This window comes from Bradysia coprophila, assembly GCF_014529535.1.
Source record: "Bradysia coprophila strain Holo2 chromosome X unlocalized genomic scaffold, BU_Bcop_v1 contig_173, whole genome shotgun sequence".
Taxonomy (NCBI): Eukaryota; Metazoa; Arthropoda; class Insecta; order Diptera; family Sciaridae; genus Bradysia; species Bradysia coprophila.
In genome coordinates, this window is record NW_023503302.1 from 2,814,091 (window position 1) to 2,842,029 (window position 27,939).

Genomic DNA, 27,939 nt, shown 5'->3' on the forward strand with positions numbered 1-27,939 from the left:
AACTCATACTACAATGTTAAAAAGCGAAAAAATCCACTTTTAGGAGTTTTTGGTGTAAAGTGGATTAAATGGATTAAACGGATAAAATAAATTTAATACCATTTTTCACAAAAAAAATTTTCCTATACCTCACGAGTACTTAAACGAGCTGGGGCTCGTGCAAATCTATTTTTCGCAATTACTTTACAAATTTTTCAGGTCGGTAGCCTAATTATTTCGGTAAAACTAAAAAATTTTTTTTGGATTAAATGGATTAAATGGATTTAATGGATTTAATGGATTAAATGGAAGTGCGTCACCCCTCGGTTTTTGTTGGATTTTCAAGGATCAGTTTGCGCTAATTTGGGTAAACTGCTCAAGTTTCTTACAGCAGATGAAACTATCACGGATAAATCAATTTTCTATTCGAAGCTAACATATTTGTGGTCGTGATGGTCTTCTTAAATTTTTTAGTCAAAATGACAAAAGTGTGGGCTACAATTTCAGTGACATATGCTCTTAATATCTCATGTCGCAAGTCCAAACGAGGAATGAATCGTTTTAGTTTTTTTATTGTTTTATTTAAACTTTAAATTACATTGTTCATTTTTCAATTCATTTTTTTGTTGTATTGTGTTCAATAAAATAATTTAATTAAATCTAAGTATAAATACCTCTATCGAAAAGCTTAAACTTAATTAATTAATCTGGCAAATAGATTTGTTTGTTGGGAATTTTTTTTTATTTCTATTATATTTACATGAAAAATGTGTTTGTATTTTGTTATGAACGCGACAATTAATAATTTTCAACGGTAAAATATGAAACAGACCCAATTTAATATCTAGTCGAATAGATATATTGTCCTATTGCGCAAGTATGATTAGATGTAATAAATTCTTTAAAATTGTAATTTCATTGAATAAAAGTACGCTTTTGTTAATCACAAGATGTAGTGATGTAGTCACTGGTCATAAAATTCATCGTATTATATCTTATGATTAACAAAAAATACCTCCATATCGAAAGACATACTGTATAATGCAACGTTAAAACTACCGTATTCCATCCTTACCTACAATATTTTCTTTTTAATTGAGAATTTAAAAGCAGCAGCAGGAAATAAATAATTTAATTAAAGAAAAGTTCCAATAAATTTTTTTTATCGAAATTTAAACGAAAAGCATTGTCACAATGGCATGGATTAAATAAAATTGTTGTTGCAGCAATTTAATCAATTGATTTCCTAAATTCATTTCATGCGCTTAAGTTTTGTTGCTAAAATAAGTATTACAAAAATAAAATTGTTGCGCACGCACAAATTCTCAATTCCAATCATTTGAACAAAACATTTAGCAGAATGACATTAAGAAAATCGCTAAAACACGTTTTCTTCAGCAAACGCAAAATAAAAATTTTCTCTTACACATTTTCACGTCGTGGAAAACGGATTTGTTGCTGATCATTTGGCGACTGTTGAATGCCATGATTTAAAGCCAGCACCTTGGTGATAATGTTCAGATCTTCGTTCTGTCGACCGGAAATGCCCGATTGGAACAATAAGCTCTGCAAATAATTGTCGGCATTGTTGTTTACCGGATTGAGAGTAATTCGGTTGTTGTTGTTGAAAAAATTGGCTGTGTCCGATTCTTGACGAAAGACTCGGTTTCGTTGGATGGCGTCTGGTGGTGCTGCAATGACTGGATCGATGTTTGAATTTTGAATGACTGGACCGGATGTGTGGAATTGCTGGAAGGATCTTTGTGGAAGTTCCTGGACGGGGGATAGTTGGGGAATGTTTGTTTGTTGCTGGAATTCGCTTTGAGAACGAGATCGGAAGGTCTGTGCTTCGCGGATCGGCAGCATTTGTTGAGTAGGAACCTGGAACGATTGGAACTGCACGCTTGGCACGATTTGAACGTTTGTTCGGAATTGTGGTTGATTGTTATTGAATCGGACCGGTTGTTGCTGTTGAGGTAGTCCTTGGGTGAATATTTGTTGAGCGGGAGCGAATTGTTGTGCCGGTAAGAATGGAAGCTGTTGCCGAGAGAAGAGTTGTTGTTGTTGTTGTTGAGACTGTTGTTCAGCATACTGTTGAGCCTGGATCTTCTGTCTGTATGTTTTCAGTTCCTCTTCATACTTTAATGTTTTGATTCGATATTCTTCATTTTGTCGTTCTATTTGTCGTTGAAGTTCAATATCTTGTTCACGGTGTTGTTGTAAGGGCTGCACTTGAAGATGTTGCTGATTTTGTACCTCAGTGACTGTTTGATGTTGAACTTGAACGTTTTGCTGATTTGATTCTGGCGCAAAAGGCTGCGGTGGTTGTTGTACGGGGAGGTGTTGGTGCTCGGGAAATTGTTGCTGTGTATGAATTTGTTGTTGTGTAGGAGCCTGTTGCTGTGCAGGAAGTTGCTGCTGTGCGGGAAGTTGTTGCTGGGTCTGTAATTGTTGTTGAGTAATTTGAGCTTGGTCAAGTGGTGCTTCCTTCACACTATCCGCTTGAGTATTTGGCGTAGTCTGTCCCTCTACAACAACAGAAGGCTGATTGAATCTTGCCTGTAATTGAACTTGTTGCTTTTCTTTGTAAGCTTTCAACTCCTGTTCATATTTTTGCTGTCTCAAACGATAATCCTCTTCGATTCGCAAACGTTGTTCCAATAACAGTTGAGCTTGTCGTTGAAGTGCTTGCTGATCTTGGTAAGATTGTTGTTGTCTAAATAATTCCTCCTGTTTTCTCTGTTGTTCCTGCAAGAAAACGATTTGTTGTTCAAGCTGTTTTTGCTTTTGTTCCAAGAACGAATAGGTGTTGGCATTGAAAACGGGCGGTTGGGGTTGATGGGAGGTTTGAATCGAAAATGCAGGAGCTGGATTGGTGTTACGGTTTGATTGAACATTTTGGAAGTTTTGATTGGAAGAATGAGATGAGAACGAAAATTGTTCGACTGGCAATGACATGCTAGCTGGAACTACGTCCTGCTTATATAATGGAATCACATTTTTCGGTAGTCCATTTCCATCTTGCTGAATGGTAAAGGCCGTGACCAACGGTGCTTGGTAGATTTTTACGTCATTTTCTTTAACATGCTCAATATTTTCACCATCTTCATTGTGAGTCGGTGCTTCAGTTGTCGTTGTTGTGGTCGTGGTTGTAGTTGGCTTATACGTGGTCACTTTCTTCAATTGTTTAGTGATCGATTTTTCGTTAATATTTTCATCATCTGCATCACCGTTTATTTCGTTTGCTTTGTCTGACGGCGATACACTTCGAGCAACTTGTACTGTTTCGACACGAATATCACTTTCTTTAACTGGATCCAATTTATCGAATTTGATAATGACATCGTTATCGCTCTGTTCGCTGACTTCATCTACATCCAAAGATGATGAAACAGTTGGTCGAGGTGCTTTAACAATAATTGTCTGAATGATTTCGGTGTCATCGTTGGTCGTTCCTGTTTCGTTGTTGGCATCGACTACGTACGAATGATATTGAACGGCTGGCGTTTGATCCGATGTAGTGCTTTCTTCTAAGATTTCATCGCTGATCGTAGTGAGAGTGGTTTCTTCAGCATCGCCACTTTCATCCTCTGATGAATTCCGTTCTAAATTACTTAAGGCTTGCAATAAGGCTTTTCGTAGTACCGGATCCAATCGGCTTACTACCGATGGCGACTTATCATCAACATCATTTTTATCGGGAAGAGCTGCTGTTTGTGAAACCAGCGCCACAGTAGTCAAAAGACCGACCAGAAAGATCTGTAAGGAAAAATGAAATGAAAAACATTAAAATTTTTGGTTTATTTCATCGGCTGTCGATATTTAAAAAAATGTTTGTCGGTCATTTTTCTATTATAACTAAATGAGCCATCATTATCTCAATAATGGCAGACCAATTTTACTGAAATTACAATTAACATAGCACCGAGTGTTGTAATTGTAATAAAATGGAAAATTTTTGCCCGAGAAATTTTTTATCTATTTTTTGCGCTTCTTTTTGTGTTGGTATATAGATAATGTAATTATGACCTTGCTGATGTTTGTCTATACATGATGTATTAGCATAAATATTATGGTAGATTTTCCCACATTAGCAAAATTTCACTTCTTTTTTTCCATTAATTTCGAGATTAATTTAATAATTTTGTGATATTACTGGTAGACATTAGATATGGAGATCGTATTTATCATCAGGCTCGATTTTAATTATTTTAGATTAAAATAATTGCGTCGTCGTCAATACAACATAATAGTAAATATAATCGGCATCATTGCTTATACGTACATACAGCAAATAAAGGTGAACTCACTTCGGTTTACGAATACATGGTTTCAGTGTTCAGATTAATTGATCGGGCTGGAACATTAATCCCGAACCTACTAATTTTATTAAGTTTAAAAACTTAAAGATATTACACTTTACACTCAACTTGATTTAAGTGGACAAATGTTTGTACATCATTAAGTCATTAAGTTAACTGCAAAAAAAAGATTAAACGTTTTAATTACGAATGTAACAATTCATTTCATAAGATTCATGTCTGAACGAATTTCATTTCAACTGTACGACTACAGAACTCGTACGTTTGACTGGGAAAAAGAAATTTATAAAATTCATAAAATGAATCCTTTTGAAACCTCTTACATAGCTATTTTTGATTTTTCTAAGCAGAAATTATGTGCAATAGATGTAAAATTTTATACTTCGATGTTAATACTAGGAGCAGTGCCACGGTGTGACTGTATAATCGAATGTATCAATACACACCACATGTTCTGTGACCGGCTGTCGACTGTGACAAATCGAGGTAACGAAGGATATTTCACATTTCTGTGACATATATCAACTACCCAAGCAAATACCTCGAAAACTGTGTAAAAAAAACAAGTAAAACAAAATTGGAGTTTACGGAGGTTCATCTCGCTAGTAGCCAATTAATGTTTGAAAGTACTCCGCAGAGAGATATGTGTATTAGTAAAATTCTACCAATCTGTTGAACAAGCTGCATTTAGATCAGGATTCAGCACGAACGACCACTTACTTGTGATGAGAACGCTAATCGAGAAATGCAATGAATACAAGATTGCTGTGGTCTTGATATTTATAGACTTTGAAAGAGCTTTTGATTCAGTGGAAATATGGTCGATATTGGACTCATTAGACGAGTGCAGAGTAGACTCAAGGTACTCCAACACAATTCGATACGCCTATAAAAACGCTACGTCGTGTATAAAACTCCATAAAAGAACGGAAAATTTCAGAATTGGCAGAGGTGTACGACAGGGTGATACCATATCACCTAAGTTATTCACATCGATTCTGGAGAGTATTTTTAAGAAACTGACTCTAAACGCTCTAACTATGTTTGATACGTTACACTTTTTACAATTTTATATTTTACACTCTAATAGTCCGCTTGTATTAAGACGACTGAAAATGAATAATAAATGAATGAAATGATGACAGCTGATCTAGATCAGGCGCAAATTATGTTACAACAGTTGAATGAGGAGTCTAACAAAGTCGGTCTCAAGATGAATTTGTCGAAAACGAAAATCATGACAAACATTGTCGATGACAGAGACATTAAAATTGGTGATGCTGTCATTGAACGTATCGACAGTTACGGGTACCTAGATCACAAATTGAAGTTGGGTCTAGACATCATAAAACGTAGAATTGGTCTTGCATGGGCAGCGTTCGGAAAACTCAGGTTAATTTTCAAAAGCAAAATGAACAATAGTCTGAAACGTAAAGTGTTCGATACGTGTGTCCTTCCTGTGCGTGCTCACATATGGAGCGGAAACGTTAACGTTAACAAAAGCTTCCGAAAATAAACTAAGAGTGGCACAAAGAGCCATGGAACGGTGGACAAAAGTCGTTGATGTCATGGAAAGAATAGCACCTTTAAACTGGAGCTGGGCGGGACATATTGCAAGAAGGACGGACGAACGTTGGACTAAAAAGATCATGAACTGGAGACCACCTAAAACAAGACCTAGAGGTAGACCACCAGAGAGATGGAATAATGGTATAAAGAGAATTGCAGGCGCAAATTGGCAACAAGTGGCAACGGATCGTTCGGAATGGAAGAGAATTGGGGAGACCTACGTCCAGCAGTGGATAGAAACAGGCTGAAAAAGAAGAAGAAGAAGAAGAAAGTAAAATTTCGGCGAAAATGTTAATACCAATGTCGCAAAAAAAAAGTTTATTTATTTAAATCTAAAGACATCGTAGGCATAGTAAATTGCCTTAAAAAAAACTCGATTATAACATTGTAATTAGCGGTTCAAATAAAGCAGCGAATAAAAGAACATTCCAATGTTGAATAAAAAGTGCGATGCGCGATGATAATTAATATTATTATTATGTGCATCAATAATTTCTTTCCTTTTTTATTTCAAAATATCTGGCTTTTAATAGTCAACAATAAAAGACCGACCACACTTTTTTTTTCCTAAAGAAAATATTTTTATACGAAATCAATAGCCACAATTTATTATGATTTTTTTCGAATGGATTTTTTTTAATTGCTTCTAGAATTTTATTGAATTAAAAAGTTACCGAATGTGGTTAAGTAATATGATTTTTACGATCGAAAGGATGTATGACATAGCTATCCGATAAATTTCGTTGGAAAAAAAACAGTTGTCCACACAGTTTTAAATATTCAAAATACGTTTTTTCTCGTTAAATGCGGTAATAAATTACATTTTGCATAAAAGTGAAATTGTTGACGCATCTCCTCTGGAAATAAGTTTTTTTCTTATATATTTCGATCGAATATTTATCGATTAATAAACAAAAGATTTCTCAACAAAATTCGCGCATCTTTTTATATTGTGTAGTTCCTTAGTTAAAAAATAAATTTTTATTTTTATTGCAAAAAAGTCTTTTCTTAAAAAAAAAACCAATTTGTCTGTATTATCAGACTGATGATGTAGCTGTATGTCGTCAAAACAAAATGATTGGTTAAATGTTATGTCTGCAAAACTTTCTTCTGAGATAACACAACGATTTTTTTCTTCTTCATCTTAAACTTTTTATTATAAATTCCAATTTTATTGGTACTGCAATCGATCAGATATACCACAGGCAAATACAGAATCATCGTTGTCCGTAATTTTATTTAACAAAAAAAAAAACCATTTTACGATTTGAACTATTGACTTATTTTGTGGAAGTCTCTAGTTACTTGCTAAATATTATGTACCCGCAAGGGATAAATGAAGTTTATCGTAAAGGTGTTATTGTCTTGTTGAACTGTATGCATATTGTGAAGCGCGTTGTGGATACTATTGACCACCCAATAAGTACATAAGTGGATATAAACATGACTCGGAATTTAATAAAGCAATTTTGGGGATCACTGTAATTTTTTGTGACCGGTAATCACTGCGATACCGGTAATTTATGAAAGCAATGTTCATGATCGGCCTATCTATATGTGTTAGATTCGCTAATTTTTCCGCTTTTTTACGCGGGCTTGTAAAATTCACTTCAATTAGAGCTACAGGCAATAAAGCAGAGTAGCTGGCGATAGTGAAAATATTTTCAGTTAGTAAAATAGAGTAGCTGGCGATAAAAATAACTGATGATACTGATGACACAAACAGCTGACCAAGACGAAATTATTACTCTGACACCCCTGACTTCTCGCTCACCCTAGATACAGAGTAATCCATTTTTTCTATGCTCAACTGGTTGTTACATTACAAAACAGATTATCTTCAAAAGTAATGTTGCAATCGTCTAACGAACTATTTAAACGTTTTAAATTACAGTCGTTTGCCGGGTTCATAATAGGTTCAGTTAGAGGAAAACACGTTTCACCAACCGACTGTTCCGATCATCATCAACGTCTACAGTGTAATTAAAATCCGACAGAAATATTAACATTGCTTTATTAAAAATTGCTAATAAGAAAAGTTGCACTTCATGATAATGGGTTTTCTGTGGCCGTTTTTTTTTTTTATTAATTCCTCACGCTCACGATGAAATAAAATACACTTTATCGTTTGGTCAGTTTTATATCTACCATGAAGGTAAATACAAAAGTTTAATCAACCCGAAACCTATTACAAGACTCGAAGTTTTTTTTTATTATTATTTAGAAATTTGTGTTTTTATCTCGCACTTGCATTATTATGTATTATGCACACATTTATTGAGATCCCATTGTGTATATTGAAATGCATTCGATATAAGAAAATGCGTGACGTGTTTATATTTATCGATTCACAATTTCACAGACTATATAAAGTAGTAGGTTTTTTTAGTCCGTTGATTGTTTTTTTTTCTGTTTGTTTGGCGCTTTTTGCTGCTTATCATCAATTTAGCTGTTATAGACAATGGGAACGAATTCTTATTTATTTTGACGTCAATGATTGATAGCAAAGAAAATGGCATTTTATCGGATAAAATATTTTCTTGGCAATAGATGTTTGAATTGTACTTGCATTGTATTAAGCAAACGAATAATAAAAAGACATCGACGGTTGCGTAAAATTTCTTTGTGCGCCACACATCACACTGGATGAGAGAACAACTTGTACATTCGGTTTACACATTTGGATTTTATATTTATATTCGAATAATTGCTATCGTCAGATTGTTGTTATAATTTAAATAAATTAATTTTGATTGGTGAACGTTTTTTTTTTCTATTTGTCTTTTGTGATTTTTTTCCCCTGACTCACTGCCATACTTATCAAATTCTGTGTGTGTGTATTTCAGAGTTTTTATTTATTTTTTTATTTCAATTGAATTCAATGTAATGAAACCAGTATAATCCTTCCCTGCGCACACACAATATAACAAATAAATAAGAAACTGAAAATAGAATTAAGTTTTACATAAACAATAATTACAAAATAATTGTTTGGGAAAAGAAATATTTAAAAAAAAATATAATTAAGCTCTTGTTACGTTCGAGAGACGAGAGTGTAAACGAAGAAGACTACGAAGAAAAATTGAAAGAAAGTTAATTAAACAAATAAGTATAACATGAAGAATAGAGAATTTTAATGTAAATAACGCGCGCAATTCTTTTTAATTTTTTTTCTCTACGCGTAATATAGCTCTCATAGCTCTCAATCGTTTCCAGCGAAATATAAAGGAAAAGAAAAACAAATTTTCGGTTTCTATCTCATTAAATGTGAATCAATTTTTTTTAGACTTAAGACAAAAATAAAATAAAAATTTAAAATCGAAAAGTGGTTCAGAAATTAACCACAAATTAAATTAAATCGAAAATTCATTCCACTTAAGGTTTATGAGATATTAAAAAAATGATTTACAAATTTGGTCAAAATTATCATTTAAATTTTCGGAATTAAATTTGTGAATTCAATTCAAACTAGAAATTATGGATAAGATTTTAGTGAGTCGTAATTAAATTAATAGACAAGACGATAAAGTAGATAGATAGATGACCGGTATGAAATTTCTAGGTCATGAACAATTCAAACTTAATTTCAAAACCGCAACCGTTTAAAGATGAGTTGTCAGTTTATAATTTAGAAATTTAGAGATCAGTACAACTCGTCGTCCACAGAATTTAACTCAGTATAAACTCTTGTGTTTGTTGACCTCGGCTTCGCCCCAACAAACTTAACACAAAAAGAAAGATCTTTCTGGATCTGATGCTATTGCTTGATGTATATCAGAATATTGAATTTCCAATCAAATATTTTGAAGATCACACGAAAAAGTTATTATTGGATATGAACGAAAATCTAGACATATATGCTATATGCTATCGACAATGGCGAAAAGAATAAAATAGGAGGATTGTATAGTTTCCTATTATATTGAATAATAAGTAATAAACATTTGGAAGTAAAAGATTTTCTTCAAGCTCGAATAACATATTTCAACAAATGAAGTAACAGATTTAATGATTTTGTTGCATAATGTTTGCTGTTTTCGAAGTTTTAAGACATTTATTATTTCATAAGAGTTAATAATGTCTACAGTAAGGGGTTTGCACATATATAAACGAACCCATGAAAGTTTTTTAAAACCTTCATAGGTTACATAATCATGCGACTTTTTGATTCTTTTATAGATATAATGCATCTACTATTGTTGAATTGTCAGCCACGGATAACTAAGTCATCATTATACATGATTAACTCGAACTTCTCTAATTAAATCAAAGTATCTGTGGTTATGTTGATCAAGAATTCGCATTGAACTCTCAAATATGAGATTATTAGATTTGTAAACAATATCAATATCTAATTTAATAGGTTTAAGGTTCATGTGTTTTGGAGGATGAGATAGTATTACCGAGCCGAGTGTGGTTAAATTCTTTATTAAATAAAAATTTTATTTCAGTAATTTTTAAGAATTTCTAATTTTTTTTTTTGGAATTTTTAAGAATTTTTTTCCAAAAATAGAACATGCCTCTGTCTCGTTCTTTATTTGTTCTAAGTAGCATATGTTTTATGGTACACAAGTTTTAATCACATCTCAGTTATTTAGGAGTTGATGGTATGCTGTAGTGTCGTATTTTACGATCGAAAACTCGACCAAAAACTACTAAGGGTCACCATCGATCTCGCTAAGTTTTAATCATTTGCCGAAATTATTTGCCATTCCGGTTTTTATTATCATTTCAATAAATCAAAATAGATTCTTCCATGTGTGTGTGCATATTCTCTTATGAACTACCGATCCGATAAACATGTTTAAATCGTGCAAAACTTTCTTTCAAATTCAAATAAATAACCCAAAAATTATACTTATTAAATGGCCAATAAATTTCGTATTAGCATAAAATATTTCAATAATACAAATACTTTTTTTTTAAATAAATAAAGTAATTTGAAATCAATTTCAGACAAATTTCTTGCTTTACAGTTTTGTCGGAATTTATGAAAAAAATTCGTCTTAATATCCGTTTAATAATATCGCCTTTTTTATTGGCTGAAGAAAAAGAAGAAATATCTCACATCTCCGCATATTATGCATTTAAGTACCTGCGATTATTTACATTTGAAATTAGTAACTTTTTTTAGAGGTTAAGATAATAACACACTTTTCGATTTTATTGGAAATTTTAATATTTTTTTTATGAATGAAACGTACGAAATTAATACAGGGAAAAAAGTAGAAGACAAAAATATCGAATCTGTTGTGTTCATATCACGTGAATAAAATATACGTGTGATGTATATATATATTTATAAACAGGTCTATATGCACATCTAATACGAAATATTGTGAAGAAATTAAGCTTTTTACATTTAATTTCTGTGATCGAAAACAAGTGTTGCTTCGTGACCTCTTTGTTTTCGATTTTCAAAGGCATAATTGTAAAATGACGGTATATATGATGATGATTCATCATCGATGAAGACACTATCTTCAATGGATTTTATGCAAAATATAATGACTTTATTGTTTTAAATGGCGTTGTCTTACATGATTCTGTTTTCAAATGCAAGATGCACAATTTTGTGAAAATCAGTGTAAAAATAATAATGTAGAGAGTAGTGTGATGCACCGTTTTAATAATAAGATAACATTGAATTGAAGGAGTGTTAACTGAATATTATGACTTATAGTATTAGATAGAATGCTAATCCCAGTGAATGAAAGAATGTTGTTGCAATTGACGTCAGCGAAATTTAGAGATGAATTCGCATACGTCTTTAGACGGGTGAAATAGTTACACACATGAATGTGGTAGTGCACATTTAAACACAAAAGTTTTGTATAAAGATTAGGTGAGAAAAGCTTAAGCAAATTCAAGTCTAAATTTCACTGACGTCAACTGTATGCTCGTGTGTTTAAAATTTTAAACATTGGAGCTGTGATCCCAACTTGATCCAACGAGTTGTCACAATTTAAAAAAAAAATCGAAATTCTGGACGGTTTACAAAATGTCATCTGTTATCGACAGTGGCAACAGATATAAGTATTAAATTCCGACTCCGGGTAACGAAGGCTTTTATACAAAATGGTTTATTGAAATTTTCGAGGTAAAAGATGAAAGTATCAAAAGAAGTACCAGTCTATAACTAGTTGTATGTAAACGAATGTCACATTAAAAACTTCTAACATTAGGCCTAAAGTTATTTAACTCGAAAAAACGAAGTTTTTTATATTGTCAGTTAAGACGTGTTAGTTGAGGTTAAAGTAAACAAATCATTCCGGAAACTTTTATGGTTGAATGAGACCGCTTCATTCAAATAAAAATGCTCGGCAATGAACATTGAACATGTAATTTGAGACAGGTTACGTCTTCTTTCTTTTCCAATCGAAACAGGGATGCGTTGTTTGCAATGCATATGTAAGAAGAAAAATGAATCAAAATACATTCGTGGATGTACGGTCGATTATTGTTGCAGAATAATTCCTTCATTTCGTCAAGCACTTCCTGAGAAATTTCACTCCAATTTACACTTTAATCTAAATAATTCATACCACTTTAGGCATCAATTTAATTTGTGGAATAAAAACACCATTCCAAAACAAATGACAATAATTCCATGTTCACTGAACAGACAACGAGGTGTTTTTAAAATGTAAAAAAAATGAAGATATATGGCACACATAAGGTAAGTTGTTATTCCATGTATAAAAGTCTCGATAAAAGTTGATGTTAATAAAATGTATGATCCATTCGTAATGGTTTTTTTTTCTTCGCCTTCTTCGAAATAAACAAAAAAAAAATTGGTTGGTTTATGGTGCTTATTTAATTGAAGCACGAGCGTAACTCGAATAAAATGTTTTTTGTAGAGAGTTATTGACCTTTCAAATATGATTTTCATTTTTCATTGTACCGACCGAAAAAAAATCATAGGTGAAAATAATTGAACTTAAACTTAAAAAGTTTCAACGTTGAGGCGGTATGGAATTTGGGAAATTAGCCGAGAAGTGAATTTCATAAAGAAAAAAAAATCATTGTCATCAGAGTAAGTCATTTTTACCATCAATACCGCAGCACTTAATCTTCTTTCGGCTGATTAATTTTTGATTGCTTGAAAATTACATGTTAATAAAATATTTAACATATTCGATCTTAAAAGAAATATATATTCTCCAACAGCTAATTCATCACATTATATCTCTCGAATCATAAAACATAAATAAATCAAGATAAAACCATTACAAACCATACAGACAATCCTATTTAATACACACACAAAATTGATTGATTATCTTTCGAAATAAATCTATAATTTTTAATGCGCGCCTCATAGATCCTAAAGTTCTGCAAAAATGTAAAGTTTACTATTATATTGTTGGTATATATGTATTTGGCTGCAGACGAAACAGCAAAAATCAAAGAATAAATATTATTGGCAACAATCGAACATGATCGTCAGACGTGTATTTCCTTGCAGTGGTAAAACGGTTTTGTGTACAAAACAGCGAAAGTGAAATTCGCGTAATGAATAAATCGAAACGAAGAAGAGAGAAGTTGGAAAAAAAAAAATGTTTCGTTTTGATTATGATTTCGATATAAATGGTTTGGTTTCGTTGTTGATATTTGAAGAAAAAAAATATTTTTTTTCATATATGCCGTCGACACAACTATAAACTCAGTAATGAAAATGCGATTTTTTTCATAAGAAAACCAGTCAAATCAAATTTAGTCTTTTAGCAAAAAATTTGTCACGCATTAACATTACAAACGTGCGACGCCTCGAGGTAATTTTTTAAATTTTATATCCACCAGAGATTGATGCTTAGATACTTAGATGTTTGATTATTTTTTTTTGTATACAGGCCCGCCTGTGCGATATGAAATTGATGAAAATATTTTCAAACTTAAAGAACTCATTGGTTTGATGATTGATGATGACTATTGTCGGTTAGAAAAAGCGTCACAAGAAAAATCTTTTGGAAACGGTTACCCATCTGTTATCGACAACAACGATAAAAACAGTGCGGATGAACTCTGACTAGCGTTCTCTATACAGCAAAGTTTATGTTAAAACCAGTGAAGTAGCAATAGCTATGCAATGATTTAACAAAAAAGAAGTAATAGATTCAACGAATGCCTGGAAGTACATGTATGAATCTATTACTGTTGATCTGCACAATTCAATTAATTTTGTGAGCAATGCTAATAGAAACTATCAGCGTTTCAAGAACACGGTAGCTATAATAGCTGTTAACTATTGAGCCAGTCGTATGAAATAACGAGAGAAACGGGAAATCAACAGTAGACATAATATCGTTGACACGAAGCTACTGAACAGGTCACCTATTTTATCACCATTAAAAAAATGCGGACATGTGAATTTATATGGACAATTTGATGTGTGAGCATAAATCGTTGACTTAAGGCTATACCTTTCTACCTATTCTATCGACACTCGGAAAGATGGTCATGTGAATTTATGGACGATGCAAGAGTTTTACACAAAAAAAATTTATTAACAAGACCGAAAAGAGTGAGGAATCGTGTAGATATGACAACGATGGCAATAAAAATTTCTTCGTTTTTTTTTTCTCATCTCCTAACAATGTCATTATGACTAGTATATGAATGAATAATGTTGCGGTCAGTAGCTGTAGGTAAACACTTTCCACCAACAGTATAGTTCCACAATATGGAAAACAACAAATAAATGCCAGTGAATCTCTTTAAAATTAATTACATTCGGAAACCTCTGGCTAGGTGGGTGTGTATAAAAACCAATATTTTAACAATGTTTGATATGGAGAAATTATCAATAAAATTTTGTTTTGACCATTTCAACTGTTTAATAAATATAAATAAAGTAGTGAAACACCCACACTGTTTATGATGCGGATTTTTTTCACGTATAAGAAGAGAAATATTAATTTTTCAATGGAGAAACCAAAAACAACAGCGGTTGGTCTTTGTATATTCAAAATATGCAGAGTCTCTCCATCATGTATAACGTCGATTATAGTTATTAGAATCCTATAATGGAGCAATTGAAATACCGACTTGAATGTACGTTTTGTTCTGACCTAATCGTTACATAGATAGTGAAATTTGAAGGCTTATCAGTAAAATAAATCTAAAACTGGTATGAATAATTTGCGTTGATCTTCGAAACTCTTATAAATCAAAATATGAAAATAATTTTCTCCCACAAACCAATAAAGAGATGTTAAAAAGGAAAGTGTCTGTGAGTGCTTTGAACAGTTATCAAAACATTTTCTTGTATATAAAATTCTTGTATGATCGTTGCTATATAGGTGTACACGTACTGTGTTACAGCAAAACTAAACATACACATATCGCACACTGTAACGAATAATAAAAAAAACCACTCGACAAAAGCACATTCGGTCGGTTAAAGACCTTTTATAAATCACCACAATTTATTAACGTAACGTAAGTATCGCTTAGAAGATTTGAGGTGACAATGTTAGTTTATCAGATAGGTGCACTGCACAGTGCAGGGTATACTCTTAGGAGGAAAGTGTTTTCGTGATTTTCATATCGTTTTTGTAACTTTGTTTAACCTTTTTCTTGTACCTTTTTCCGGTATGTACGTAGATTATTGAACATTTAAAATGTCGCACTGTCAAATTTTTCTGAAAATTTCATTGTGCCATTTGCGAATTGACAACGACATTGTCTGAAAAAAATGACTGTGCGACATTTTAAATGTTAAAGACTGTGGAAAGAAAATTGTAATAGGCAAAGAGCTTGCGTATATATCAGTTCATCGTAAGGCTTAGGTTTGAAAACTGTGATATGAAAAATGTTGGTTCGAGGACTTTTATATTTGTACGCTACGAGTGTATTAGCGAGGATAGGTCTAGTGTATATCATACCTGTCACAAAAAGTAGTAAATCCGATTTATGACAAAGCTAAAATATTTTATCAGAAGGTTGTTATTTCAACTTGTCTACTTATACAGACCTTACGAAAATAATTAAATTTTTAAATATCATCAGCCATTTAAGGTCAATACTTTTATTTTGCCCTCATTAGAGACATATCAGGTTTTAAAATAATAAGTCGTTATTATAAGCCGTGACAAAGGACTGATACTCACTCAGGCTAATGATCAATATTGGAAATTTCAGAAAAATTTAACAAAAAAAAAATATATTTTTTCATTTGTAACCTACCTAAGTTTCCAAAGATCTTTAATTACAGTTTAAAGCTCATGTTTTATGCTCACTAAGACATTACCTTATAAGGTAGTGACCTTTTTCCGCCTTTAGGATTATATTTAAAAAAAAGTCCTTAAATGGATCTCATTATAGCTTATTCCATAAATCAAACAAAGCATCTAATGCAAAGACAGTGTGTTTGTGTGTTTCTAAGCTTACAATCATTCAAACAATATCTCTGTTTTTAAGAGAAAAACTAAAACTTTGTTTTTTACGAATTTCAAAATATTTCGTAGAAAATGGTTGGTGTATTATCTGCATTCCTAAATGAGCAACATAATTGTATAATTATATTTGAGCACTGCTCTTTTTTGTTGAATCGTACAACGGTTTTTTTTTGTGTATGTTTCTTTACCGATATTATTATAATCTAAGTCCATATAGATAGCACACTGACTCTGCACTTATAATATATCTCTCTGTTGGTTCAGATATGTGCACAAAGCGAAATTTCGAAGCATTGAAAGATTTATACGTCTTTTTTGTGAATAGCGCGCACGGCGGTCAATAACTTTAAATTCAAATGCTCTCAGTGGAGATTTAATTAATTTGTTTTTATGGTCGATGCTCGATTACGATCTATGTCCCAAAGCATTGAAACATTATATACTCTACTCCGACGTATGGATTTATAATTGAAATTATAATCCATGCATTGCATTAATATAGAGTTACTCTGCTGCTCTGCACAGTCAATACAGATTTTTTTTTTTTTTTATTTAATTGAAACAACCCATTATCCAGTCAAGTTTGTATTTGAATATCAAAAATTTTATCTCAGCACTTTGATAAATATTTTTTTTATGTAAAAACCATTCGTGGACTCCATTCAAATTTGTGTTTTATGAAATATAATCGTTGATGTACTAGCCATTATTACGTTTCTATTGAGTGAAATAACACAAATAAATTTCAATCAGTGCCATTGATCAGCTGGAAAAAATTTCTTCTGATTTTAACATCGGAAGAGTTTTTTTTCTTCTGTTTGCATTGAACGAAAGCTTTTACTTATTGTGGTCATTTACAAGTGGATACTAATTGGCAGCACCTTGGCTAAATGAATGTACTTTCATTGGTGGATTGGGTGTGAATAAATAGATCAATCTTATATAATTAATTTATTATCATGCTACAGCCACAAGAAAATGCGTCATTACTGTCTTTCTCACAAACTGTGGACTTTCGTATTTCTGATAGCCGCAAGCATGAAAAATTATTGTAATGATCCGCATGGAAACTCTTCACTTTGACTAGTGGTACGATTAAAACTTACGATCGACAAAGTACGTTTCTATTAGTTTGCTCGCAAAACATATAGGCAATCCTCGTGTTGGTCACAGAAAGAAGAAACATGATAAAAAATTAGTTTTGTACAACAATTTGGAATTTTAGGAATAGGAACGTTCGCATATGGTGGCATTGCATGTTATATAAGTCTTGGTGCCCTGATAACTAAACACGCATCCGTCGGTCCCAATGTCGTGTGTGGTTCCGCTGCAGCCGTTTAATTATTTTTTTTTAGTAATCGGAACGAAACAGTCTTTGGTGCCTTGAGTTCAAATCGTTAGCACAATATCGACGGTAGACGGACTAACGATATGTAGTGAAGACCTTTGGAATGGTTGTTTCAACTCGATGCAACCTAGACTCCTGCACTGATAACTGTCCCGTTACCATTACTTTTTTAAATTATTTCGCAATGCGGATGCAGGGGAACCTCAGACGACATTAGGACTAACGGGTGCGTGTTTCGTACTCAGGACACCGAAGTCCATCCAACTCACCATTTGTGTACAAAACACGTCCCAGTGAATTATTGTCTTCATCATCGGCTCTGATTAACACGTCTCACACAATTTTCACAATTTGTCCCATAGAGACATGCAATGATTCCTACGAGTTGAGATTGAGACATCAGTAGGTGTTAAGTATTTATCGGTCTATTCATAAGTCAGTCGTAATGTTATTATTATTCTTGATTATTATCTCATACGTTAGTGATATAAACACGTCAAAGAAATGGGTATGTGATACAGAAAAAATGTTTTAATTATGATCCATCCAACAAAACGTATACAAAACTGTTGTGAATTATAACCGAATGGAAATGACAAAATGAAATGAAGGTATACGACGAAAGGAAAAAAAACGTTTGAAATAAAATAGAATTAATCTAATTTGGTAGGTTTTATTGTTGGTTTTTTTTTATTATATTTTATTTCAAAGAAACAAAATTCAAGATTTATCGTGGGAACTTTTTTTACGGTATCTATCAGTATACACAATATAACATCTCATTGAGTTTTGGACATACTTGTATTATGTATTACTCAAAAGTAAATGATTTTTAAATGTTTTACAGCACGTTAACTGTAATGCAAATTCGGAAACTTGAAGCGAAGTATTAAAGAGCTTTGGATATATTTTTTTCACCAAATCATTGCCGCATTGGCGGTGAAAAAAATTGTAAGTTGGTTGGATTTAATTTTGTTTGTTTGTTAAAAGTCTCTTTTACTTTCTGTAGGAGGAGTTGCAATTACAATAACATTTTCTTTTGAAAACATGATGTAACGCGTTGTTTTGAGAATGCCATTCCCAGTTTAACGTTCGGTACACGGCTACCTCGACGGCTACGTCATCACTAATAGGAAACAAATGAAGTAGAAGATTTTGTATAAATGGATTATAAAATACTTCGAAAAAAGTATCAGATTCGATAAAACTGGTGATATGTTTGACGACCGTTTGTGTGTTTAAAAAATCTCATACTTCAACCGAACAGAAGTATAACTCACATCTTCAACTGTCGAAAATTGTCTTTCCTAACTAGTGAACAACATTATGTTCATGTAGAGTAACGTTGTATGTGAACTGAATATATTATGAATTGGACTGAAATTGTCGGTTCTTATAATTCTTTCCATGAGCCTGTACGAAAACAACAACATCTTCAAATTGAAATTAACTGATGGATACAATATCGGTCTGTTCATCGTTGTAGTTTTTTTTTATTATTCTTATCGACTGGGGCTATAATTGCCTATTTATATCGCAAAACAATTTTGCTCTGTAATTTCTATTATACAACATTTACGTTGCACATAAAAGGCCGATCGTCCCTTCAACCATTTGTGTCTCCGTAAAAACTATTTTTTACGTACCGCAAAAGAATAAAAAAAAGTCGTGACATTTTACGTTATCACGAACTCGAACAACCTTATAAGAGTTTATACCGTTTTTATTGTGCACATAGTTCTTTGTACACCAACATTCATCTGTTGAAGCTGTACCGTATACTCTCTTGGCTTTGGTATACTGTGTAATAATATAATGTTGTTTAATCGTCGTACATAATGTTAGATCTTCCACGGTATTACTTATATTGTTTTTCAAATGGATTTTATATAGTAATTCTAGTTCGACTTGACTAATTGCTCAAATTTTGTTTATATTTATATTCACGAACAAGTTTTACGGAGCCGAATGCATTTAGCTATTAAGTTATTTAAGACTGAAGATGAAGCAGAAGAAGAAGAGGTTAGAAATTAAATAAATCTTTTGCTTAAAAAGAAAGTGTAGGTGTTTTATAACGTAAGCGCGACACGATTTAAGAAGGGCATGGATGTATATTTTTAACGGCTAAATTTCAATATTTTATAATTTGAATTTTTTTTTCTTCTTTTTCTTTAATATTTAATACATTTTATACACAGACATGCATTTTATTATAATTTATGTACAGCCTGTCATATCTATATGCATATGCGATATGAGCATAAATTTCATTTATTATGAAAGGTAACGAAAAAATGAATTCTGGATTTTATACGGAAATTTCTTACCACGTGCAGAGTGAGCGCGCAATAACATGGCATTTAGGTTATTATATAGCTCTTTTCTTACATTTAATTTAAAGAATCTGTAAGATATGGGAACTTTTTGATCGTGATAGCAATTTGTGAGACAGGAATTCGAATTGTAGAGATACAGATCTGAACAGAAAAGCGATAATCAATTAAGACGGCCATTAGAAGTGTCTTCGTATGCGGTATGTTAAGTGACGTTCGTCTATTTATGATCGTATCGAAGGCGTACCACCATTATGAGGAACAATTTGTGAATTGAAAAAGGTATAAATCACAATTGAAACTCAATGTTCTTGGGCATCATCGCCCATCATCAATTTAATGTACTAAAATTTAGGGTCTAGTTAGACTCAGTTGATAGGAACCCTCTGTTGTAGAGGCGCTGAGGTGTCACAATTCGTTTCTTTTCTTATTCAGTATTCTATTCTTTGCGCTCTATTTCTGGTGAAATAATTTCATTGAAGTTAGACATTGGTAATTTTATGACGAAATGTAATAGAAATGGTGCAAAAAGCATTTCCCTACACAACAGCCAAAATAAGTAACATTTTGTCAACTAATCATAAAATAAAATCTAGGACTTCAATTAGAAAAATATTTATCATTCAATGAAGTTTGCTTCGGTTGCCTAATTAACCGTAACTATAATTTGTACTAGAAATTTTCATAAAATCGAAAAAATATCTCACGCCACATACTCTTGTAAATTAGACTGAATTTCGACTCGTCGTAATGATTCCATGTACAATTATGCAACTTTCAATGTTTAAAACACTTTTATGCTCAGGCAGATCAATAGAACGTCCTTGAGATATTGTTTTCCCAGAAAAAAAGATTCCCATTTGCTTGTTACAATACAATCGGGTGGGCTGCAATGCTCGTAATAAATTATGAATAAGTAATTTTGTACGAAAGTCAATCATTTCTGACTTCAATGTTATTACAAAATATTTTCTTTTGTTGAAGTACAAGTTCAAAGGCACGGTATCCTTCACTGTTTTCTCTTTAAAATTTAATCAACTTTTTACCTAACAATTTGTGCAGACACAGCTTAATTCTCGCACTCATTAAAATTAACATAAATCACCAATAAAATGACGTTTATGAATTTGAAATCTTAATATTTTTTTCTATCTATACCCATGTCATTATCACATCTGATCACACCTATAAATATGGTAAAATGAAAATATGTACAGAAGAAGGTGTAGAAAACAAGAAAAAAGATCGATGCGCGTATACGCCTGTGTCAACATATATATCTTATAAATGTGGGTTAATTAATGATTAAACATTCTTGAGCATGATTATTGTAAATTTTTGCGTTTTCCTTTACTTTACCGAAATGACGAAGTGTGGTTTCTTTTCGTTTCTTCAAATAATATTTATGTTTCACTTAATTTAATTAATAAATTTATTAAAAGCTCAATTGTTTATTTGAATATATTAATATATATTCACATCCTAATATCGCAATTTAGCCAGTTATTAGTTAACATTACACACCTAAAGATAGACAGGAAAAAAAAAGAATTGAAAGTTAGATTGCTGTTGGAAGCAGATATATTACCATTGCAAACATGTTTTATATTCGCAATTTATACATAAAATAGGAAGCTGTGCGGATGTTTGTATATAATACATGCATACAATGTATGTGAGATATGAACATGGAAAGTGGCATGAACTTTTACCTTTGACAATGTATCCAACGTAAAAGTTGTAATATTGAATTTGATTGTAATAGTAATATTAATGACTATTGTGCCGTGCCCTGTTATCAGATACATTGGTGCGTTTTTAAATATTCGAGAAATTACTCATCAGGATTCTGCAACAATATTAATCACAGGTTTCGTGGGAAAGAAAGTTAATCGAAATGGTAACAGGGGCGAGTTGACTCTATTTCCATAAAATATTTATACACACGAAACGATTTGGAAAGCTTTGCAATTTTGAAGGCCACGAGTTACAAGCAAAATATTTTAGGTAAAACCTCTAAGTTTAAACTAAGACTTCGAATGCAACCGTTGTTTAGTTATACATGAAATATTTTATGAAACGGTCTTCCATCTGTTACGTCAAAGACGGCAGTAATAAATGAAGGTCTCTGGGTAATGTTCTTTTTTAAGTATTAATTAAATGCTTAAACAAACGAAGTGAAAGAATATGTACCAAAGATTTCGCGATACTTTGAACATAAAGTAGCAGATTTTATGATTTTGTTTTTGTACGTCGTTTCTATACTTCTATGAACCAGGATTAGCACTAATTCGGGTTCAATTAATACATTAATAAATACACGAAATTATGAGCTAATTGACCTTTAATCGATGACACTCTATGGTAAGCGAACACTGAGCAACACTTTTTTGTTTTAAATATAAAAATTATATAAAAAAAGGAATCGTTTTAAGAGTTATGTGCATTTGATGCCTCACTAGAGGGGCAGGTAATCGTGTACCTTGAGTGCAAAATGAGTTTCTAAAAGAAAATCCTCAAATGATTTTCTAGGATTCGAAAGGAGTTTTTGTCAATTGCAAAGGATTTTCAAGCATTTTAGAAGTTTTTGTTTGATTTTCAAGGATTTTCATAAAATTTAAAGGATTTTTTGTGAGTTTTTTTTGCGAATTTGAGGATATTTTCAACAAAAGATTCTTGTGAGTGCAAAAGGATTTTCTGTGTACATATGCCCCTCTGCCTCACCAATAATTTCGTACGCCAAGAGGACAGCTTTGAAACTGCATCATCTAAAGGCAACAACAGATAGCATTATAACAATTGCATGCACAATTCTTTTAAATTGTTTTTTACTGATGCCGATCGACAACAAATTTTCCTAACTAAAACATTCTTTGATAAAGAGAAACTTGTTTCAACTGCAATTGTCATGAGACAACAACTGACTTCTTGGGCACAAAATCTTAATTGGTGTAAATCATTAAACTGTTTTAGTGTAGCATTGATGACATTCAATAGAAGCGTCGAAATTGTTTAAACGAAATAGTTTTTATTGTGCAAAAAAAGCACCAGCCAGTCAATTTAATTTAACTGTCGTCACAAGCACTTTCTTCATATAATAATCAATGGAAAAATGCCATCAAAAAGTATATTTATACTATTTACTCAGCCAATAATAACTGTTTGTATTTTCTGATGATGACATCGTTAAATGGTTTTATTGAAACACGGCATATACTAGAAAGAAAATACATATTTATGTAAATTAATACAAAATGAACTGCACAACATTTCAATATCATTCTCTCGCATTAGAGTGTTGTACGAGAAATGGACACATTTTTAAAGACATGTTTAAACATATAAATATTGTAAATATATTCAACAAATATGGGAGAAATTATGTGCTTTTTTCTTCAAAGTTTTGATGAGAAAAAAAAAAAAATTATTCGGATTTTAAAATGTATTTATATGAAAACACACAAATATTTTCTGTATGGTGGCATAAATTTTACAATAATATTGGAAAAACCTGTTCGGTTGTTAATTTTTATGTAAATTTATACTTCGATTAAAAGTGAAATATTAGAAATGAAAATTTCAAAATGAACCGTTGATGTATTGCTCTGTGGCCGCGAATTTTTTTTCTACAGATTTTTTTTTACAATTTTTACGCACTTGACAACTCAATAAGCGAAAAATGTGTACGCTGCGCGTAAGTTGTAAACTTTAAAAATCAACAAAAAAAAATGTTCGAAAATTTCTCGAATGGCAAATAAGAAAAAAATAGAAAACTGGACATGTGCTTGACGTAAACAATTATCAAAAACAAACAATCTTAATATACGTGATTTATGATCAGTCGTGGCCATTTGCCTCCCGGTGGTAGTGGTCTAATGAGTAAATTCTAGATCTCTAGAGACATTCTAGCCAGATAAGGTAAATTTATATTTAGAAATCAGATCGTAGATAAAACGATGTTAGTGTTATTTATGTTGTGTATCGCTTTTCTGTAATTTAATATATGGAGATATTAGACCTAGACCTACGGTCGCAGTATGCAGAATGCAAACGTTTTTATATACATTCAAAAAGGGAGAAGTTCTCCTCAACATTTTCGAACAATTTAATTGAAGTTCAAATGAAAGGTATCGCGATGTAGTTGATAAGTCTATTTATCGCTCGAAATCATTATGGTTGTAACATACGCTTTGCTATTAGAGAACGTTAGCTAGACGGCCGCTAACGCTAATTTCCAACGCTAAATCCCCCGCTAACGCTAAAATCAACGGTAATGCCCTGTCAATAAATGGCACCATTGTGAATGCATACACATGGACGACGCAATTTTCGATTTATTTTCATTTATTAATTTAAAAGGTCATCCGGATCAATATTTTATTACTGCAATCCGTAGATCTAATTTGCAGGAAGGCAGCGACACTGTGCTGGAAAAAATCTATAAACTTTACAATGTGCTGTTCGACGACAAACATCCTCAACTACACAACAAACACGTGGTTAACCTGCAATTGAAACACATGAAATTAATTTTGTGATTATTACTTCCACAATGTGATCGGATCAATATTTTATCAATGCAATTAGTAGATCTGACTTGTAGGAAGCCAGCGGTATTAAGCTGGAAAAGTTTTATTCACTTTTGATTGCAATAAAACGTTTTACGAATCACATTTTCCAACTGCATGTTCGTCGTGTGGAGGATACTATTTGTAACATTAAAAAGAGAATAAAAAACGTTTCCAGCTTAATACCGCTGGCTTCCTACAAGTCAGATCTACTTATTCTATTGATAAAATGTTAATCCGATCACATTGTGGGAGTAATAATCACAAAATTATTTCAGGTGTGTTTGGGGCACGGTGTGTTTGGGACTAAAACTAAACCTGTCTTGCCCGTTTCTCTTCCATATGCTCATTGAAGAGTATAACCTGAAGTGAACCATAACTCGCCGATCCATGAAGCAATCGTCTTCTTCTCGTCTTTTCTACCTCTTAATACATTCATTCCTGAACCCAATACCACATCTGCATATAGAAATACAGTTAAAACAATGCTCTGATCTGATACATCTCGCAATGAGAATGGACCTGTCGTATTAAGAAAGACGCATAGGGGTTTAGAGCGTCTACGGATTATTTGTGTAAGAAAAGAATCTCGTCCATTGATCCACCGTTCACTCAGTCTCAGCGTCAGTTTTTTACCATATTCAAGACTTCAACCGAGCTAAACAGAACAATAAAAACCACGACAGAAGGGCCATATTCTAAGTCCAAGTCGTCCGAGTCTCGTTTACCCTAGAGTACCCAGAGACACCGTTTTGTTCCGCTAAATTCAAAAACTTCGCAGTTCATCTTTACAATTCCAGTGAAATGTGAAGTAAAGACAAACACATTGGGGGACTCATCAGGGACGACTCGGTGTGTTTGTTACCTGTCTTGCCCGTTTCTCTTCTATATACTCATTGAAGAGTATAACACAGGGCCTATTTTAAGGAATTTAATTTCCAAAAATTTCCAAAATTTCACAAATTTCACAAAAATTCTTAAAATTTCTAAATTTGGTTTTCTGAAAGATGTCATTCCAAAGTAATCAGTTAAGCTCAAAGACATGAAAAACAACTAAAAAGGCAGTAAAAACAACATTTACGATGCAATCTGTTGTGTTTTTAGATAAAATGACGAAAAGTGATGGAAAAATTGGAGAATTTGTGGGAATTTAATTTCCTTAAAATAGGCCCAGGTATAACCTGAAGTGATTCATAACTCGCCAATATATGTGTTACACCGAGACACACCGACACCGAGACACACCGAAATTGCGTCGTCCATGTGTATGCATTCACAATGATACCATTTATTGACTGGGCATTACCGTTGATTTTAGCGTTAGCGGGGGATTTAGCGTTGGAAATTAGCGTTAGCGGCCGTTTAGCTAACGTTCTCTATTATAAGGTGAACACTGCTCAAAGTTTATAGATTTTGTAGTTGTCGTTGTCAATGAGAGATGACAATGCCTAAGGGGTATTTAAGGGGTAAAAGGGTATGTATAAATATATGTGTGCCAACTTCTAAAAATAAAAAAATTAAACACACTTCTGACCGGTGGCGACTCGCTTGACGAACGAATAATATGAGAACAAAATCCTTATTCTATTAACGTTAATTTAAGGTTTTCTTGTCTCAAACTATGAACATATGTACTTTTTTAGGTCCAAGCATGTATTTATGATAGTCATACGTTAACAGTTTTAGTAGTAAGATACGGCAAGTACGTATCTTGAGAAGTTTAAAGGGAGGAGACATATAAAGTTGCACAGTAGTTGCAAAATATATAAATGACATTTATGGACATGGACAACTAAGTAATTGCGTGAATGTCTCAATTAGAATTAATCAGATATCTCTTCCGGCTACGTTTTTCAACTTTTTAGTTTCGTTACTAGAAGATTACTAATTACGTGATAATTGAACAGAAAAATGATGTTAGATTAAATTTCCTTAAATTTATCGATGACATCTAGGCTCCACTATCCAAAAAACTACCTTTAACAATTTTAACTAAAGTATAAGTCCGCTCATCTTGAATTGCAGGGGCGCAAATTTGAAAACTGACACATTTTCTGTTTTGAGGTTTACTGGCTTTCAAACGGTTTCCGTGCGTGTAGTTTGTAAATTTGCAACAACAAAAAACAGATAAAAGACATACAATCGCTAAACCGAACTGGTGTGCAAAATAGCACCAGCTGGTCACATACAATTCCAAATGGGACCAGCTGGTGCAAAATAACGTATGCACACCAGTTCGGTTTAGCGATTGTAGAACTTGAGATCATTTTTCTATCAGCAAGTTGGATTTTTTTGCACACAGCAAACGGCTAAATCTTTCAATACCTCAATCATATCGCATGAATCATGACTTTATAATCTTCAAGAATTAGATTTTCGTGCTGCGCCGTAACAATTTTCATATTTATTTATTATTATTTTGAATGGAGTTTAGAACTCGATCAAAATATTGTGCATAAAATTGAGCAAAAAATATGTTCCCCAACCAAATTAAAATTTTTTGGAATGGGCTTAAAATAATATGAAGATTTTGGAACAAAATTCGAGGAACGAACGGACTATTAAAATGTTCATGGGGCTTGTGCAGTATTATTAGGAGCCAATATAGAAATTAGTTGCAAACAACGAAAGAGACATCAGCCATCGTTCAAAATAGCTCGCACATTTATCCCTAAAATTCGTTTCTGTTTTGATTTCCTTTTTCTCCTATGGGACAATCCGATTATTGTGTATTTCGGTACTCCGTTTATAATTAATTGATTCTACTTCTCATTGAGAAAACAGTGAAATGTGAAATAGAAAACAAGATCTAATCAAAACAAAGACGTTGGATGTTCCGTGAACTGTTCATCACAATAAATTGTATACAATTTCGCACAAAAATTTGTTGAATTCGAAATAAGCATAAATTTGCTGGTATAAAGTAAAGTCCATTATCTGTGTCTAATGTGAGCTTCCTAAATTCATAAAAAACCAAATATACAAAAAACACTTTCATCGCAACCAAAAACAAAATCAAATTAAATCAAATTGAATAAAATTAAAGTTAAAAAATAAAAAGTCGGAGTTTAATTGATGGAAATAAGAAAGAAAGAAAAGAAGAAAAACTTGCCAAATTCATTTTGTGATCTGGATATTAATCCGAAATGTGTAAAAACGTTCTGAATGGGTATCACCACTGTACAATCAATTCTGCAAACCACAACAACTATTTTATACTAATTTGACGACGGATGCAAAACACTTTCGTATAAATATTTAAAGTACGCTTCCTCCGGTTAACAGTCAATTAATTTATTTAAATTTTTAAAAAAATTCTTTTTTTCTCTCTCAATTTGTCTTTACACAAAATATTTTAGTTTTAAAAAATATTTGAAAGAACCGCGTTCCAAAAATATCAATGCTTACACCGTGAAAGAC

General features: G+C 32.4%; 1 protein-coding gene across 2 annotated transcripts; it reads right to left on the reverse strand.

Moving 5' to 3' along the window:
* Nucleotides 1-600: 600 nt before the first annotated feature.
* Nucleotides 601-27,925, reverse strand: LOC119068162 (putative uncharacterized protein DDB_G0271606). Of its 2 annotated transcripts, none has more exons than XM_037171639.1 (2): nucleotides 27,632-27,925; nucleotides 601-3,738 (listed from the first exon to the last, which is right to left on the reverse strand). In XM_037171639.1, the coding sequence occupies exons 1-2, from the start codon at nucleotides 27,638-27,640 to the stop codon at nucleotides 1,402-1,404; spliced, it is 2,346 nt and encodes a 781-aa protein (XP_037027534.1). In that variant the 5' UTR covers nucleotides 27,641-27,925; the 3' UTR covers nucleotides 601-1,401. The 2 variants fall into 2 exon arrangements, with proteins under 2 accessions (XP_037027534.1, XP_037027535.1); XM_037171640.1 differs by lacking the exon at nucleotides 27,632-27,925 and adding an exon at nucleotides 13,108-13,219.
* Between the last annotated feature and the right edge of the window lie 14 nt (nucleotides 27,926-27,939).